We start from the raw sequence: 19,635 nt of genomic DNA, 5'->3' as shown, positions 1-19,635 counted from the left end.
CTAGTAAACATTAAAATAAATTCATCTTCAGGATAGTCACACTAGAGACAGAAGGGATGTTGGAGGTCATATAATCTAACTCCTCCTCAAAGGAATCAAGTAGCATAGTGGAGAGAACACAGAACTCGAGAGTCAGGAGAAATGGACTAGATTCCCAGCTCTGAAATTTCATACAGTTGCTTGATTAGCAGGAAGTCCTCCCTGCCTCCTCAAATATATGCCTTCCCTGTTTAATGATAGGTCGTGCAGTATAAAGTATATTGGATCTAGAGTTAAGAAGATTTGAGTTTGAATCCTGCCTTGGACACTAGCTTTGTGACCCTGGGAAAGTCACTTAACCTCTGTCTGCCTCAGTTTTCTCTACTATAAAATGGGAATAATAATAGTACCTAGGGTTGTTTTGAGAGGATTAAATGAGGTATTTGTAAAATGTTTGTAAACCATTTGCAAACTATTATTAATGTTATTATTGACGTAATTATATGGGAGTCATTCAAAGTCATTCATTCAACAATTCTATAATTGAAATAAAGGAAACTAGAAATATCCAGAAGCAAAGGTTATCCTTTGGAGTGTGCTTGAAAGGAAATCAAGGTGTAAATGACCACTATCAGATCCTTTCCATTTTGATTGGGGAGAGGGGGTGGAGGTTGTGACAAAGCAGTAAAACATTGGGTACCTTAAGGGATTTGGGCAGTGCCATCTAGTGGGTAAAGCTTATAGAAAGAATAGACTAGGAGCACTGAAGGCAAATTCTTTATAATTCTTGTTAGGCCCGTGCCTGCATTCCTTCAATTGAGCAAGGAAAAACAGAATCTCTGTTTATTTAGAGATATTTTACATTGCATAAAGCTTTGCTAGAACATTGGTTAAGGACATGCAGTCTTAGGGAACCACAATCTTTAGATACTTGTAAAAAATTGTACTTTTATTCATTATAAATCATGAAAAAGTGTTGCTTAATAATAATAGCTAACAGTTATGTTCTTTATAAATACCTAGAAAAAATCTTTAGGGAATTTTCATTACAAAATGTATTAATATTATATGTTATTAGCATATTCATTTATGTAAATGAATGCTTATGAAATTTTAAAAAGTAACATGTAAGCAATTTATTCTCATAAATATTTTTCCCTTCAGTTTTCTTCCTACTATATACTGTGAAGGAAATGCATTCTCAGTCAGCCAAGCAAGAAAAATAAACAATCAGAGAAAAAATTAGAATTCCTTTATGAGATTTTGACAGCTTTGCTAGGATGACTTTGGTCAGGATACATTGGAGGAATTGGCAGGTTTCTTATGCGTGCTGCAGGGTATGTGTGTATGTATCTAGACAATTTCTTTAAAGAAGGGCTAGGAAGGAAGGAATAGGAAGAACATGAAGGTCTAGTTGTGGTTTTGCCACTAATGACCTGTGTGACCTTGAGCAAGTTATTTAATTTTTCTGGCCTTCATTTCCTTTATCTACATAATGGAAGAGTTGGGTCAGATGATCATTATGGTCTCTTGTTGTTCTAAAATCCCATATACTCATGCAGAGCTATCCATAACTTTGAACTTTTTGAGTTGCCTGTTGGTATTGAGAGGTTTAAGCATCTTGCCTAGGGTCACACATATCCTAGCAGGACTTAAACCATTAGGTTTTGGCCCTACTAATGATTATAATAACTATTTACCTATGCAGTTGATTATATGACATTTATACAATTGTTTGAAATGCTTATATATTATTATAGCTGTATAACTGGCAATTGATCTGTTTTCAAATCTGTTGCCTACAACCTTGTTTTTGAAATCAGGCATAGACATGGGGAAAAATTGATTTCTAGACAGGAACAGGGTGTCCAGTGGATCACCCCTATCTTAGTTAATTTAGTATGTAAGAGTACCAGGAACAGCCACTAGCAATGGCTGATATTTGATACCTAAGAGGAAAATTTGTCAAAGGGTAAACATTAAGGTATGATATGGAGATAAAAAAAAAATCTGGAGTCCTGAAAAGGTCAAATGTCTGTCTCTAAAAATTCAGACGGACCTTGCCAGGTTCAGATTATCTGTTTGCATCATTACTGAGGCTTAACAGAGTACTGCTGTTTAGATTGGTTTCAAAAACATTTCCATGAAATGGTGTCTGACTCATTCTTCTTCTCTTATTAGGACCTGAAGTACAGTAACCCAAAATAACTCTTCCCCTCTATTAGAGACAGGAAAGTCCAAGGACATCATGGATTTCACACTTACCTGTTCCATCCATACCTATCACTTGCACCAGATTTAAATCTGTTCTGTTAATTTAGGTCAAGTCATTTGCCTTGATTGCTCTGATGAGAAAAACTCTTGTGCCTACAAGACTTGTCAGCTTCTGTAGAGAAAGACTATCTTTCAGGGTTAACTCACTAGTCAAAACTAACCCTAGTCAAAATGGTAGAGTTTTCCACCAGTCCTTCTGTAGTTTTATGCTGTTTAGTGAAGGCCCTTAAACTGTCCCTATAGTGTTCCACCTCAACTGATCTTCCCAGGAAGTATTCCAAAAACTGTACTTTGGTTTCAGCAGTCCCCCTGGCCACATCCTCCAATACAAAGGTACCTTATAATAGTAACAGCATTTTAACAAAATCAATCAATCAATAAGTATTTATTAAGAACCTACTATATGTGAGGCACCCTGCTAAGGGCTGGAGATGAAAAAATAAAAGCAAAAGTCAATCCCTGCCTTCAAGAAGCTTACAGTCTAATTTATATAGCTTTTAAGATTTGCAAAGTACTTTACATGTATTATAGTGTTTGATCCTCAGAAAAACCATGGCAGTTAGGTGCTATTATTATTGCCATTTATTTTTTTCTATTAGAGACTGCTAGGCGGTTTAGTGAATAGCATGCTGGTCCTGGAGTCAGAAAGACCTGAGTTCAAATATGGCTTCAGACACTTACTAGCTATGTGACTTTAGGCAAATTACTTAATTGATGCCTTGGTTTTCTAAACTGTAAAACAGGGATAATAACAGTACCTATCTCCTAGATAATCTGCGTGAAGGTTTTATCACAGTGGTTGATACAGTGGGCACTTAATAAATGTTTGTTGCCTCCCTTTCCATTCTACCAGTTCAATATCCACCTTACTGTACTATCATCTATTCCTAATTCCTCCATATTAACCATATTCATGAAACAAGATACTTTAAAAAAAGTTTTTCTGGAATCTAGGTAAAATGTGTCTACAACATTATTTTGATTTACTAGCTTACTAATAACCCTGTCTGAAAAAGGAAGATTATGATTACACAAAAGGCTATCACAAATAATGACTAATAAAAATAATAGTTTGTATTTTTAAGCACTTTAAGATTTGCAAAATGCTATATTAATACTATCTCTTTTTTTCTCCTTACAGCAACTCTAGGAAGTAGGTGTCATTATTAACTCCATTTAATAGCTGAAGAAATTGAGACTGAGAGGTTTAGTTACTTGCCCAGGGTCACATTTTTAACTAAGGGTTGGAGGCAGGATTTGAACTCAGGTCATCCTGACTCTAAATCCAATTACACTATCTTCTGGTCATCTGCCTTGATATCCATTAAAGGTCACTAAATGTACTGAGGTGAAGATACTTTGTACCCTCAGTCACTATGAGAAAGCATGAGTCCTGAGTGATGAAGGGATGTTCATAAAGAAATTACACTGTCAAGGGGTACGGGGGAGCACAAAGGGGAGAGAATTGTTCCTGGATTCTAGACATGATCCTTACTAGAAACAATAATCACTGGCATTTACATAGAGCTTCATGTCTTATTTGATCCTTATAATAGTTTGGAGAGGTAGACAAGATGGGCATTGTCCCCATTTTACACGTAAGGAAACTGAGGCTGACAGTTTAAATAACTAATCTGTGGTCATGCACCTGGCAAGTATCAGTTGGTAGGATTCAAACCCAGTTTCTGTCTCTGCACTCTGAGTTCAGTATTCTTTCCACTATGCTTTTAGACCACATGACCTCAAAAATTTCCTTGGGATACAGACCAAGGGGAATATCAGCAGTCTCTAGCTAAGTTCTTTTCCTTTGTCTGAAACATGGATGATGATCTTGGCTAATCTGTCTATCTGTGTTAATGGTGGAGCAATGGTTGAAAGTTTCTTAAAAATAGCTTATCTTTTTCCAGGCAAGATCTCCTAGAGGCACAGCATTTTAAGTCAAAACAATGATTCTCTAATACTGAGGTTCATAGAAATCTTAAGGAACAACAGGCTGACTTTGGAAGGGGGGACATTTAGGGGTTTTCAATGTTCCTGGAATCATGCAGGTAGATAGATACTTCCTTTTCTTTATTATTATTATTTTTTCATTTTAAGAAATATAAACTTCATTACAAAATAAGAAAAGAAAAAAAAAGCAGATGCTTCTCTCTGTGTGTTTGCAGGACCAACTTAGAATAGAGGGACTTTGGAAAACAAGACTTACCAACTATAGAATTTATACTAAAAACTACCATTTATTGACTGAACTTTAAAAAATTAAGCATTTATGAATGTTAAGGAACAATTTACACTCTTACAATACTCTTTGTTTTCTCTCTCACCAAATCTTTTTTTTAATAATAACAAAAATAACTAATGATGAAAACACTGTTCTGTCATTTGAGGACATTATGTGATAAAGTTAAATCTTAGCCGATAGACACCATGTTTACCAGAATCTTCCAAAGTGTTTTCTTTATATGACTTGTACCTAATATATTTTTATTTCCTCTTTTGGTTGAAGAGCTTGTTTTTGATTAAAATGATAGTTGCATAAATAAAAATATGTCCACCATTATAAATCTGTTTTTATAATAATCGTAGAATTTGTTCCACTTACTTTGAAGAGATCCCATTGGATTTCTTTCTTCTTCTCTTACAGAGCCAGCAAACTCTTGTGCTCATTTTTCTGAAGAAATAAAAGTGTAGTTGAATACAAATCAGGAATTTTTGAATGGTTAAATATTTTGAGTTATTTTTTAAAATACAGAAATTATAAATACTTTTTAAAAGGTAATTCCTTGAAGTCCTAGAAAGCAATTAAAGGAAGAGATGGAGTTATAAGAATCTACCTCCAAGTAATATTTCTAGAACTATAAGAATTTAGGGACTGAAAGGAACCATAGAGGACACCAAATCTAATCAGCCACATGAGAAGGAATCATATGCTACAAAATCACTTACAGGTTAGTGGAATATTATCTGACTCTTTTTTGAATACTTCCATTGACACTAATTCTAATTCACTAATTCACAAGGCAGACAATTCTATTTTTGTACAGCCTTTAGTTTTTATTTTAAAATCCTCCTTTTCCCCTTTTAACCTCCATCTCTTGGTCCCAGACCTAAACTCTGTATCTATGTATAAAATATCATATATTGCATTCATAAGCTAGCCCTTCAGATATTTGAATATGTTACCATGTCACTCATTCTCTTTCTTTAGGCTAAACACCCCTTGTTCCTTCAGTCACTCTGCTTATGACATGGTTTTCAGACTCTTTCCTATGCTGGTCATTCTTTTCTAGATAAGTTTCATTTTATCTTAAATGTGGCTTAACATAAGTCCAAATGCGGCACAAAATAAAGTAGGCCTCTTACACATATTGACCTTCAAATTACATTTAGAATTAATCCAATAAAATAGAAATTTCTTTTTGAGGAAACCTAGAGGTATTTTAAAGGGAATTTGTAATAAAATATTAATTTTAATACAGAGGACATACTTCTGGTTGAACTATATTTCTAGAGTTTCAAGACTATTTAGAAAGTCATTTAACTCACATAGAAAAAAAAGATGATTTTATTCCCAGAAATATATTTTCAATTCTTATAATTCCATATAAGACTTTTTCAGACTTTTAGTTTTGTTTTTAATCAGATTTTCATTGATATTTTTATTAACCCTGTGCATATGTGTGTGTATGTATGTTAAGAGTAGTCAATGAAATACATTTTGGGGCTGTAAAAGAATTGGCAGACATGACTGTTGAGCCATTGTCACTGATATGCACAAGATCATGGAAAAAATGTACATGTGACATTAAGAATGAAGAAGCACAACTGTAAATATATTTTTTAAAAAGTTAAGGGGACAGAATTAAACTATAGGCCATCGAGCTTGATTTTGATTTCTGGGAAAATTCTAGGGTGGATCATTAAAAATGTTTACTCAACCATCTGATCCAAGAAAGGGACACAAATATTACAAAGAGCCAGCATCACTTCATCAAAAAGAGGTCATGTCAGACTAACCTCGTTTCCCTTTTTTTTCTCCCACAGGATTACTAAACTCATAGATGAGAGGAATGTTGTGGATACAGCTTCCAGGAATTTGAGGGGTGTTTTTTTTTTATAAAGCATCACATACTATTCTTATAGATAAGATAGAGAGGCATGGGTGAGATGATAATATAATCATAGAGATTTGTGATTAGTTGGATGACTAGATTCAAAGAGTTATTGTTAATGGTTCAATGTCAATGCGGCAGAAGCGCCTTCAGTAGAATGCCCCAGGGATTTGTGCTTGACACTGTACTGAATATTTTTGATAAGTAGTGAAAGACAAGGCAAATTTGGAGATGAAGTAAGACTGAGTAAGTAGGCTAGCTACCAGAAGCTGACAGTTAAGATACAAATGGATATTGACAGGCTAGCACTGGGCTGAATATGATGAAATTCAGTAGGAATAAATGAAAAATTTTGTACTGGAGTACAAAAATTCAACTTCCATTAAGATGATAGAGGCATGGATAGAGATATTCATTGTTCTTTAAAAGATCTGGAGGTTGCAGCACACTGAAAGCTCAATATGAGTTAATGGTGTGATATTACAGGAAAAAAACAACCAAATGGCAACTTGGGTTGCACTGAGGAGGGCACAGCTTTCAGAAAAAGGGGAGTGACCTAATCTGGAGTACCACTTCTGAGTGCCATATGTTAAGGACGCTGATAAATTGTAGTGTTCAGAGGAGGGAAATAAGGATAGTGAGTCCAAATCATATGAGAATCCATTGAAGGAACTGAACGTATTTAGTTTGAAGAATAGAAGAAGTGAGAATTGTAATCGAGATTTTGAAGGGGTGCCATGGAGGAGGAATTAATTTTGTTCTCTCTAGTCCTAGGGGATCAAATGAAGACTACCCAGCAGAAATTGCAGAGGCAAATTCAGGCTTGATTTCATGAAAAGAAAAACAAGCAACTTCTTGACAATTAGAGCTATCCCAAACTACCTAAAATGGTGATTGGAGGTCATCAGGCAGAGACTAGAAGATTGTTCGTTAGTTATATTGTATGTATGACCTGGACAAATCCTTCCAAACTTTCAAATTCTGTGATTCTAGGAAATGTTGGGGATATAGAGGCATCTGATAGAGGTTTTTATTGTCAAGGAGATTTTAGGGAGAGGAGGAAACTATGTAATAAAATAGATAATGCAAAAATAGCATGCAAGTGCTAAATGGAAGATACTAAAGGAATAGAGATTGAGTTATCACTATAAACTGAATTGATCCTTAAAGATTTCTTGGAAGAAGGGAGACAATTTTTTTCTACTTCTCCACTGGGTTATTTGTTCTAATTGTATAGTAAATAGGGGTACTTTACAGGAGTCAGATTCATGGATGAGACTAGTCATTGACTAACATTTGGTGGGTCAGTAACTCAGGCCCTACCTTTAGACTGATCAACTCCAAAGCACTTCTAGTACCCCTAGTCCTGCAAAGACAGAAAGAAAAAGAGATTCTTTAAAGGGAATTTATTTTCATACAAAAAATACAAGACATACAGTCTTCTGCAAGAAACGGGAAAATAACTTATATGTAAAGATGACAAAGGGCGAACTGCCAAATGTAGTAAGATCAAGCTTTCATAAACATGCAGTTGTGTTTGAGAGTTTGTTTGACATGTTACCATTCAGAGGAATTTGCCAGAAAACTGTACAACTATGGTACAGGTAGGTTAGTTTTAATGACTAATCTTGGTCCTGAAAGGGAAGACAAAACGATTGAACATAACTACCTCTTTAGAAGATAAATGGGGGCATACAGATACAGAATATTACATATTCTGTCAGATATGGTGAATTCTGTTAGATAGGCCATATCAGGACCAATGGTTCAAAAATTCCATTTCAGAATCCTAAACTTTACACTGGTCAGAATTTAGGAATATCTTTGAAAATAAGTAAATAAATTTTTAAAAATTCATAAGCAATTTTTGATTTTCTAGTATGTTTAAGTTATTGTGTTAGATACTGAGGAGGTATCAGGAGATTAATAAAACAGAATTTATGCTCTTACAGAATTGACAATGTAGTTGAGCAAATAAAGCATTTAAATAAATAATTATTGTGGTTATATGGTTATAAGAACTATATAAATATATAAAAACATATATAAATATACTATACAAATAAACATAAATTATATTATATTAAATACATAAATGATTATAATGGTATATGGTTAAAAAGTCATGCATATTGCAAGCCTATTCTATCTAGAATTGTTAATTCCACAGAAACACAATATTAAGTGAAACAGCATTACAGGAGTAAGGATTAAGCTCTCTCTATATGTATATTCAATGAGCATATGATGCTGGTAGGAGCTAACTCTGCTGTGGTTCAAATGGGAGGTTGCATTGTCTCTGATCCTCTGATTTGCCTCTTGTGTGATCTGCTAAATAGGTTACAGTGTTGATTGATAACGTCTGTTCACCTTAGGAATATAGCTATCAGGGTGAATAAGGTTGAGGTGGAGCCACCTGTAGGACTTCACCCTTCAGCAGTGCCTTGCAAGACTATGCAAGCATACAAAAGCCAGTAGAGGGCTCTTGGTCATTGCTGGTTTTATCACACCTGCAGACCAGCTGCTTCCTTGGGTTTAGGGTTCTTTAGAAATTCTACTTTAAAGAAGAATGTTTGACTCCGTGGCGTCAAAACTCTGGAAACTGTGGGAAATCCACCCTCTTTTCTTTAATGCTACGAATATTGTTCAGATAGTCAACCAGTACTCATTAACTGCTTACTTTGTGTCAGATCCTATGCTAAGGGCTGGGGATAAAGATAAGAGCAAAATAAAATAAAATAAAAACCCCAAGCCCTAAAACAAAACAACACAGTTTCTGCTCTCAAGGAGTGTACATTCTAGCAGGGAGATAGAGAGTAGAAAATTTTAAATCATCTGAAAGGGATAGCATCAGCATCTAAGCATACTTTAGGATAGGTCTGATTCCTAACTGGAGTCAGAAGTGAAGGGAAATGACAGATGTGACAAAAGGGAAGGCAATGATCCAGGAACAGCAAAAGGGAAAGGAACTAGGAAACTCAGAAATACTGATTAGGGTAGAAGCTGTCAGTCAGTCAGTCAACAAGATAATAATCATTTATTAAGCGCTGATTGTATGCCAGGCAGTACACCAATCAAGGAGAGTACAAAGAAAGGCATAAAACAGACAAAAACAATCCCTGCCCTCAAGGACTGTACATTCCAATAGGGGAGACAACACATAATAATTATTTACCTATAAGAAGATGAGCTACAGAATCCCAGAATTTTAGAGTTTATGGGACCTTTTTAATCCAACCCATACTCCCAAAAGAATTTCTACTACAATGTACTTAGTAAGTGTCTATCCAGCTATTGCCTGAAGTGAGTCAGAACTTAGTACTTCCCAAGGCAGCCCATTCCTCTTGCGCATATGTGAATTGTTTGGAAATTTTTCCTGACATCCATTCTGAATTAGCTTCTTTGCAATTTCTAATTTTTGCTCCTAGTTCTGGCGCCAAAGAGAAGTTGACACGTGTGCTAGCATTAATACTCTTGATCATTAGTCTGGACTACCAATCCAAAGTGATTGGATTATGCCACAAATGTGGATTACAGCTGAGGAAATTGGGACAGGGTCATTGATATAGAAAAATTCTTCCATAGACAGTGCCCTTTAGCAGAGCACAATTTGATGTGACCTGACCTATTCTGTGTATGGAAACAACCAGCCCATGCTGTGGAAATGGTTAGACCTCTGATCAATGCAATGATGATCAATAATTCTAGAGGGTTTATGATGAAGCCTGCTACCCACCTCCAGATAGCGAGGTGATAGATTCAGGGTATAAAATAAGACACACACACACACACACACACATATAGCCAGCAAAGGAATTCGTTTTGCTTGAGTATGCATATTTGTTAGGAGGAATTAGTTTTTTTCTTTTATTTCACCACATAATATTAAAGAGATAAATTAGATTTCTGTTAAATAAAAGATAATTTTATTTTTAAAAAATTAAAAAATGTTTTCAATCTGTTGGCACTCTTTTGAGAACAGAGTGGCCTCTATTGCAAAGTAGCCATTAATATGAGAATTCTGTGTAGAATAGAAAACATATAGTGCATTATTAAAAAGGAAGAGAAAATAACCAGTGGAACTACTATTCTGTTTCTGAATTAGACAAAGAGAAAATGATTCCTGTAGTAGAAATGGTGACAACCCTAGGGGAAGTGACTATTCTATTTCAATGTTCATGATACAAAAGAGGGAAAAGAGGTGATAGTCTGATATGCCCTTATGATTGGGGGAGATGGGAATAAAAACAGTTTAGAGAAAGGATAGATATGATATGACACCATGGCCTCATATCATTCAAGGAAGGTTGATCCAAGAGGGATGGGGAGATCTCAAGAATGAAATTCCGACAAAAGGAACATAAATTATTTCAAAGAACAATAAGGAAGGGCAGCCATCTGTAGGGACAAATATAAACACACCTGGATCTCCTCAATCAACCAATATGGAATAAAAGCCTCCCAAAAATGTAAACAAGGACAGATAATTAAGGATGACTACAAAAGATTCGGAATTGATTTGGCTCAAAAGTGAATCTTAAAAACAAAAAAGTACTTTGTTTTGTTTTAAATATGATAGGGAATGGTCAATGAGGACCTAGCCCTTAGAGAATGACCAACTATGCTCTTCCTGATGTATGATATAGAGGATGAATAGTATTTTCTGCCTGCTGTCAAACTAACACGTGTAACTTTGTGCAGCCAGTTTCTAGCTGTGAATAAACTAGGAGTCATGAGTGAGTATGTGATGATGAATTGTCGTCTGGTTAGCTGAGGAGCAAGAAGGATTAATCACTCAAGGGACACTTAACTGGAACTAAATGTGTATACAACAGGCTCCCTTCTGTGGGTGTTTTTGAGCAATGAGGACTACTTGTCATAAGATGCCTGGTGGAGGAGCTGTTTCCCCATCGGTTGCAGTGAGCACGTGATGTTTCTTTTGTATTTATTTTTCCTTGATCTTAGGGTGAATAGATATCTGGAGACTGGATGGAACAGGTAATAATTTTGTGAGCTTTGAAAGGAAGAGGCATCAGAGAGACCCTCAGAGGAGTCAGTAACGTAGATCACTGGAATTGGCAGGAAGAGTAACTAAGCCCGTTAAAGAATCAGCTCTGAGGAGCAACCTGAATGAACTGATCAATCAATCCATCAATAAACATTTATTAAGTACCTACTATGTGCCAGGTATTGTACTAAGCACTGGAGATACAAAAAGAGGCAAAAGACAGTTCCTGGCCTCAAGGAACTTAAAATCTAATGGGGGAGATAACATGCAAACAATTCTATCTATCTATCTGTCTGTCTGTCTATCTATCTATCTATCTATCTATCTATCTATCTATCTGTCTGTCTATCTATCTATCTATCTATCTATCTATCTATCTATCTATCTATCTATCTATCTATCTATCTATCTATGTATCTATTTATCTATCTGTCTGTCTGTCTGTCTGTCTGTCTATGCAGGATAAATAGGAAATAATTAGTAGAGGAAAGGCACTAGAATTAAGGGGGGTTAGCAGTAGGTTGATCTAGCAGCTGAGTCACTGAATACCTGAAGGAGCTATCACAGATGAGCAAGGGAATGCCTTGAAACTCTGTGTGAACTCCTTTAAGGGAGAAAAAACTTGGAAAGCCAGTATCCTTTTTTTGTTTGCTTTTTGGAGAGGGGAAGGCAGGGAAATTGGGGTCAAGTGACTTGCCCAAGGTCACATGGCTAGTACATGTTAATTGTCTGAGGCTGAATTTGAACTCAGGTCCTCCTGATTCCAGCCAATATCCTTTAACCACACATTCTCTACATGTACATTTGGGCTTCAAGTTTGAGCCCATTTCTGCTAGCAGATGAATATATATATAAGGAGAAAGTATACACCCAGTTTGAGGGATATTTTTGTCATGTTTGTACTTTATATCTCTTCAGTAACTACTCTTTAATAGAAGCTAATTAACATCAGTTGGTTAATCAGTATTGTAAGGATCATACCAGATGGAAGGTTGGAGATGATAGGGTTACAAAATTCAGTAATCCCCCAGTGTTACTAGATAATAGAACTCTGAGGGGACAAATAGTCAGCCTCCCTCTGTGAACTCAACCTGATAATAACTCTATCATTAAGTTATAATGGAGTAAAGATTTTTAGCAGGGCTACTTCTGCAGCTTATGATGGGTGAGCTTAATGACAATAGATGGTAGAAAGAAGAGTTATTGAACTCTGATTCTGTTTTTGCTTCCAATAAAAAGTGATTTTAAATTTGGAAGGATAGAATAAAAATTGATTACAAAGAGTTGAAAGAGCATAAATTAGTAAGAATGTATATTTATACACATATATGTATAGCTATACTCAATGAATTCATATAAACAGAATCAGACAAACTGTATCTCATGATTCGACTAGAGCTGTCAATAATCTTTGAACATCCATGAAAAGTGATTTCGTCCTGCAGGGGTGGGGAACCTATGGTCTCAAGTCTGCAAGTGGCCTTCTAGGTGCTTGGGTATGGCATTTTGACTGAGTACAAGTTTTATAAAAGAAATTCTTTTGTTAAGGGGATTTGTCCTGTGAAGTTTGGATTCTTTGTCTCCTTAGTACTACATCTAGGATAAAATTAAAACTCTTCAGCATACCATTTAAAATCATCCACAAGCTAATTTTTACTTTTGTTTGCAGCCTTCTGACTCCAAGTCCAGTATTCTCTCCTCTATAAGAATATATAGTGGTTACAGAGAGGCAGATTTAGTTTCAATATACAGACAACCTTACTAATACTTAGAGTTTCCCGAAAGTAGAACTCTGCTTTAGAGAAGTAATGAGTTCCATATCCTGAAGATTTTTAAATGGAGACACTAAAACAACAGTGGCATTAAACAAAGATTTGGGAAACCCTTCCAGATCTTGTAATGTCCTGATATCATCTTTATGCATATCAGTTTCATTGCATCACACAGTCACTGCAGAAATTATAGGAAATTACACTGTTATCACATTACCCTATAACAGTTATCTTTTGGAAGAAATCCTGAAAAAAACCTAGATTTTTTATTTGTCTGCTTTTTGTTAAAGTATAATTGAAATTTTTGTTAAAGTTTTAATTGAAGTCAAGATCAAGTTATTTATATATTTTTTATTCTTTACAGTAGATATGTGAGATCTTATAGTCATTTCAATTCAGTAAGTATTTGTGTTTAGCCCTGTGATGAGGGTATGTGATTCTAACCGTAAAAAATAGGGTTGTCATAAAAAATCATTGGAGGATCTCTTCTAATCAAAGTAACAACCCAATACTAATTTTGCATCTACTTTTTGATTTTTTTAAATAATGGAGTAAGTCAAGAGGTACAGAAGTCTTATATAACTTATATAGATGGATTTTTCATTTATTTATTTAATCAAAATATGTGATTTTTTTTCAGTGTAAGGAACTTCCAGTGATGGAAATTCCCACTACCTAAGCGGATCAATCATTTGTAAACTAGAGACTGAAATAGTTGATCAAGGTACTAACTTAAGTAATTTGGTCCTGGTTGCACTGATAAGAGCTTTTAGGCGAAGAATTTGGATCCCTGACTACAAGAGCAGCCCTTACTAATTATGACTCTTTGGTTATTTAGTAATAAAATGAAATATTATGATAAATAGGAATTGGGTAGCATATAAAAATTTCAAATTCATTCTTCCTTTCAAGTAGACAAATGGGGATATCCGGGCAAATACACTATTTAAAAATTCAGTGAACTGAAAAGTGTTTTTCAACATCCACATCACAAAATTGTTTGAGATCATTGGCTCATGAAATGTTGATTAATCTGAAACCATGTCTTTGCTCTTTCCTGGGTTTTACACTGTAAACTTGAAGTGAGAATATGATGTCTCATAAAATCTCTAAAAGTAATGGTCAAATGTACATACACAGTGAGAAGATGATTTATCCATTGCTTCACAATGAAAGGAAATCTAAGATAGTCTTTGGAATGTTTATGATAAGGTGAAGAAGCCAGTTCTTAAGCTGAGAGAAAAGATTTTTTAAGAGGAAAATTGAGGAAAAATGATAGAAATTAAAATGACACCCCTATAAGCAAAAGTGGTTAGAAGTTTGCAATACTGGCTGTCTATGCTTCAGTAATAACAAGAGAGAAAGAATGAAATTTTCAACATTCACATCCAAATCTTTCAAGAAATTTATTATAAAACTGCTGAAATATATTCTTTTTTCCTTTAAGCAATTGTAAAGAAAGCTAACAATGTGTATTTTATTAACTGACAAAGTTCCAACATTACTATTCTATAACTGAAATGACACACTATAGTTTTGTTAACCCTGAGGTCTTTTGATGGTTTTCTGGGATTCAGTTTTCCTATTAATCATCTAAATTGTGTACTTTCATAAATATTTTATTCAGCTTAATTGCATCCCCAAAATTATATAATCAAAGAAGTAATTGCTAAAATCTGTTTAAACAGACACTAAAAATTTATACAAACTCTATAAAGTTGAGATTGAAAAAAATAAAAATTCAAACACTATTCAAGACAAAAAAAAATGTATTAACTACTACCTTAATTTGTGGATATACTCACCAAATCTCAAATCAACATTATATTTTCCCCTCATATTGGTTTATATGATATGTGGAAACATTCCATTGACCTAAAAATAAAGTAAAAATAATACTAATAAAATAGGTCATTGTGTGCTTCCTGGAGAATGCATATTTGGCAATGATTTCTACAAATGCTCTGGTCTAGGGTTTAAGCAAATGATTTTTCCAGTTCATAAATGCTGGATTATGGTTAGCTTTATTTTAGTTTCATTAACTCTTTAGTGAGCATTTTAATAATTTTATATGGTAATTTTTCAAAGTTCCTGCTTCATTGCTTTATGAGTTTTATAATTATATTTGATGGAGAATGCCTATGTCATTTTGACATTTAATTTTTCCTTCTTCCTCTTCCTTCTTCTTAAATGAAATTCATGTATAAATTTAAAACCCAAGTAGAAAATATTTAAAGCCTCTTTCTGCTCACTTAACAATTCTTCACTATAACATATAATCTTATTACTCACTTGAAAGATGTTAAAAAGTATCTAACAAGTCTAAATCTTGCTGTGAAGATGTCAAATGAGAGTAGATTTAGATGCATGTAATGTCAGAAATGTTCCTTTGATCCTTTATTTTTATTTGAATTTATGTTGAAAAATTAGTTGCAGGATAGGGAGTCTAGAAAATCTTTCTGTGCTGTATTGTGCAAAGGAGTTTGGATTTATTCTATTTCATCCTGCAGGGGAGAACGAAGAGCAATGGGTAGAAACTGCAAAGGTGAAAATTTAGGTTTGATGTTGGGGAAAAATTTCTTAGCAATTTGAGTTATGCCAAAGAGTGATGCCTTGGGAGATACTGGGTTCCCCTCTTAATATCTTGATTCAAGCAGAGACTGGGGAACAATTTGGGGTATTTATTATCTGTGGATTCCTTTTGACTGTGGGTTAAACTAGATGGATGCCAATTTCTAATATTCTATGATTCTGTGTGATTCTATGTTATTAACTTTTTATTCTAGAAGTAACAGATACATTTTTAATTCTTGTATTTATCTATTCTAATCCCAAATTAGAAACAAAATTCTGAAACAAATGACATTTTATCTACAGCAGTACATAACATTTTTGTTATTTAAAATTGTAGTGGTATACAGTTGAGCTTGCACAGAACATGAAGGAATAAAGACATTCCATGTAATCAGGGTCAGCAGATAAAAATGAGCCCTTAAAATTATCCACAACTGGAATCAATGTGGCTTTTAAAACCTTGAAACAGTCTGAAAATGGCTGATTTTCAAAATAGTTTTGAAATGGCTGATTTACTGAAAATGTCTCTTTATCAGAACACACACACATACACACACACAAACACACACTCATAGAACGCTTAAAAAAGAAAGAACATGCTATACCCTGAAGCTGCAGTATTTTTCTATTGCCCAATGAAGAAACTTCATTTATTATTGGTACTTTGCCAAAAAACAGATCTTGCTATTTGTGATGTGAATTTAATTTTCAGCAAGTTCAACCTAGACCAGGCAAAGATGAGTGTCTTCTACCTTTTGTTTTTTCTCTTAGAAGAGACCATTCCACCCTTCCAGCAAAAATTTCTGTGTCCTGATGTGAAAGACTGGAAATCAACAACTACTAGTCCTTGTTTACATGAAGTAAATATTCAGCTACCAGGCATTTAACAATCATTGTGCAGTCTGATACTTACAAATATGTCTTTTTGTGCAGAACATGCTATTTAATTGCTCCTACTTCCCGAAATATTCATGAGGTCAGGTTTTGAAATTCCACAAGAACATGCAGGTTTCTCCTTTGTTTTTCTCTTAAGAATACTTTCCTTTGTGTCTGAGTACCTTTTTGGGCACACTAGGCTATACTGCATGAATCCTCTGTTTTACCCACACTCAACACACATGGCTATATTCTTTGGTATCTATGCAAAATGAGACTATTGAATATGAAAAGTAGTTCTGCAGGACTCTGACACATCACTGATAAAAGGACTTTGATCTAACATGATCAGACCAGCTGAAAGGGTCAGATTATCAGAAGTAATGGATATTTTTTTAAGTCAGATATTTTATGAGTAATATTTTGTGTCTTCTAGTTCTATAAATTGTATATCTAAATGTTAAACTGTTCTTTGAAAAGATAATAAAGCATATTTCATGAGGTGCCTACTGTTACTCCCCCATTTCTTGTAAAACCACTACACATCACACAATACTAAGGGACCTTCTAAAATTAGCTGGTTAATTGCTTAAACTTTAGGCTTTAAAGTATTTTAGTGTTATCTCAGGTTTCTTAGAATGTATATAATCATTATATATTTCAGTCACTAAAACTTCAACAAATTTGTATGCCCTGAATTTTATATTAAAATTTGAAAATACTTTGCAAAAAAAACAGCCCCAAACCATCTAAATGCAAAGATTTTAGTGTTAGATTTTTTCCAAGATAGATTTAAAATTAAATATAAAAGCAAATTTTATGATGATCATAGGACCTTAGTTTTATAAAGGAATTTAAGACTTATCTAGTATAATCTCCTATTCAAAACAAGAATCCTTGAATCATAGAATATTAGTATTTTTCACTAATTAGGATATTCACCATTTTAGGAGAATTCAGGGATAATATAGTCTAATATCAATGTAAAGATCAGAAAATAAAAATGGAGAGAGGAAGTGAGTTTGTCTAATGTCACATGACTTATAAATGGCACAGATTGGACTGTACCCCAAATCTCTTGGTTCTCAGTTATCCCACTATAACAAATAAATTAATAGTCTTTCTAGAAGCCAATCCAATCTTTTCATGAGTACTTTCAGTGACAGGATGGTCATTAATTCTGAAGGCAGCCATTTTTTGCTATCTCCCATGGTTAGACTTCTTCCTTATTCTGAGCTAAAGCCTGCCTGCTAAAATATCATTCCATTAGCTCTAGGCTTGCCTTCTGTAGCTATAATAGGTTGTCTATACTTTCTTCCATAGGCATACTGTCTAAATATTTGAAGAATTTCCTTTCAATTCTCTCTTCTTCAGCTAAATTGTCACCATTTCTTTCAGTTGTTCCTCATGTTTCTTCTAAACATTTCAACAATTTGCTTGCCTTCTGTATGCTCTCTGGGTAATGTCTCGAAATGTAATGCCTAGAAATGAAGTAGTATTCCTAGAGAAGTTTCTCAGTACAAGATTAATGCTGTCTTGATCAGGACACTATTTCTTGAAACTACATGGTGTAATGGGAAGAACAGTAAATTTTATTTGAGTCTTAGTCTTGGCTTCATCTTAGCTGTAAAAAATATCGTCTACTCCACTAAACTTATTCCTCTTGTCAATGTCCTTATTTTTGTTGATGGCACCACCATTCTCCCAGCTCAGTATATTGTGAAACTCTTCTCTTTCTTATCCTATACCTCCAATCAGTTGGCAAATTCTGGCCATTCTATTTCTAGAATGTCTCTGGTTTCTCACACAGACATTCTCCTTATTCAGATCACTTTTTACCCCTCACACAGGCATTTATAATCTCTCATCTGGACTATTATAATAGCTTTCTACTGATCCCCATCCTTCTACCCCTAACTTATCTGCTAAAATAGCATTCCTAGACTTTTGTTTAGAAGGAAATGAGAGGGCATAGAAATCTCAGATTCCCCAATATTTACCACAAGAATAGAACTAGAACTGTCCAACATTTTTAAAAGGACTATCAGGGAAAAGATAGGGTAACCCAAAAGAATAGCCTCTCAGAAATTAGAAAGGGACAATGAAAACAAATAATTAAGCAGAACAGTCTAATACAGCGAATAAATACTATGAGTTAAAAGAAAAAGAATAGATGCCATGAGGGGAAATATGACCACAGAAGCAAAGTTGGAATTTTCACAAGATCCTTCAGATTGGGTAATAAACAAGTAGAGGGGATAGAGGAGGAACTGGGATTGGTAAAAAATGGATTTGACACTAGTAGGGAGAGAGCTCTGTCCTTAGCAAAAAAAAAAAAAAAAAAAAGGAACAAGATAAAATAATATTGTGTAGTAATCTAAAGAAAATTTAAATTAAAAATGGAATTAATGAAAAATAGAATTGTTTTGTTGTGTTATGTCATTGTGTTGGCTGTGAAAGAGTAGTAAAAATTAAGAATGTACAATCCAAAGAAAGGCAAGACAGTTGATGATTTGGTCAAATTGCTTTTATCTACTTCAGTCAATAGGTATGCTCTTTTGCAGTCTGTTCAATTTACTCCACCCTATTACTTAATACACAAGGGAAAAGCCCCTACTTTGATTCTCACAAAACACAGTGGAAATCACCTAAGTTCCCTGAGAGATACAATAAGGAATGTTCCACTCAAAGTCACATTCAAACTACCCCAAATAATCTTACCATATCAAGATGGCAGGAATATTGTTTATAGATCAGAGGTCTGAGGGATAAGGGTGCAGGGAGTTGGATGTGGATAAACAGACCATGCAGCTATGGGTAGTGATGGCTGGGACAAGAGGTCACTTTCTGGAGAAGTTGCAGTTGGTTTCCTCTCGGCTCCAGGAAGCAGGAGGCTCATAGTGTGGTTTCACTCAAATTTCGGATTGTTATCAGTGTGGGCATTCCTGGTTCTATTTTCCCTGGACTGAGACTAAGTTTCCACTGTAGCAGTGGGCCATTCTTTCACGATCAAAAGGCAAAGTGGGCTTAGCATGGCCCA

The 19,635-nt window shown here is 34.6% G+C and overlaps 1 protein-coding gene across 2 annotated transcripts in view; it reads right to left on the bottom strand.

The window, feature by feature from the left end:
* Positions 1–17,033, bottom strand: part of RGS13 (regulator of G protein signaling 13) — a 31,698-nt gene extending 14,665 nt beyond the window's left edge. Inside the window, exons 1-4 of one of the 2 annotated variants that reach the window (XM_069074328.1) lie at positions 16,633–17,033; positions 14,951–15,020; positions 7,689–7,731; positions 4,856–4,924 (exon numbers count right to left, since the gene is read on the bottom strand). In XM_069074328.1, coding sequence (XP_068930429.1) covers positions 4,856–4,920 — 65 coding nt within the window. In that variant the 5' untranslated portion in view covers positions 4,921–4,924; positions 7,689–7,731; positions 14,951–15,020; positions 16,633–17,033. The remainder of the gene's footprint in view (positions 1–4,855; positions 4,925–7,688; positions 7,732–14,950; positions 15,021–16,632) is intronic. The other variant, XM_069074330.1, reaches the window with a different exon arrangement.
* Positions 17,034–19,635: the final 2,602 nt, after the last annotated feature.

This window comes from Petaurus breviceps, unplaced genomic scaffold, assembly GCF_028583685.1.
Source record: "Petaurus breviceps papuanus isolate PSGF00001 unplaced genomic scaffold, PetGlider_PUasm1.0 90895, whole genome shotgun sequence".
Classification (NCBI taxonomy): domain Eukaryota; kingdom Metazoa; phylum Chordata; class Mammalia; order Diprotodontia; family Petauridae; genus Petaurus; species Petaurus breviceps.
This window is presented reverse-complemented; position numbering and strand designations above follow the sequence as displayed.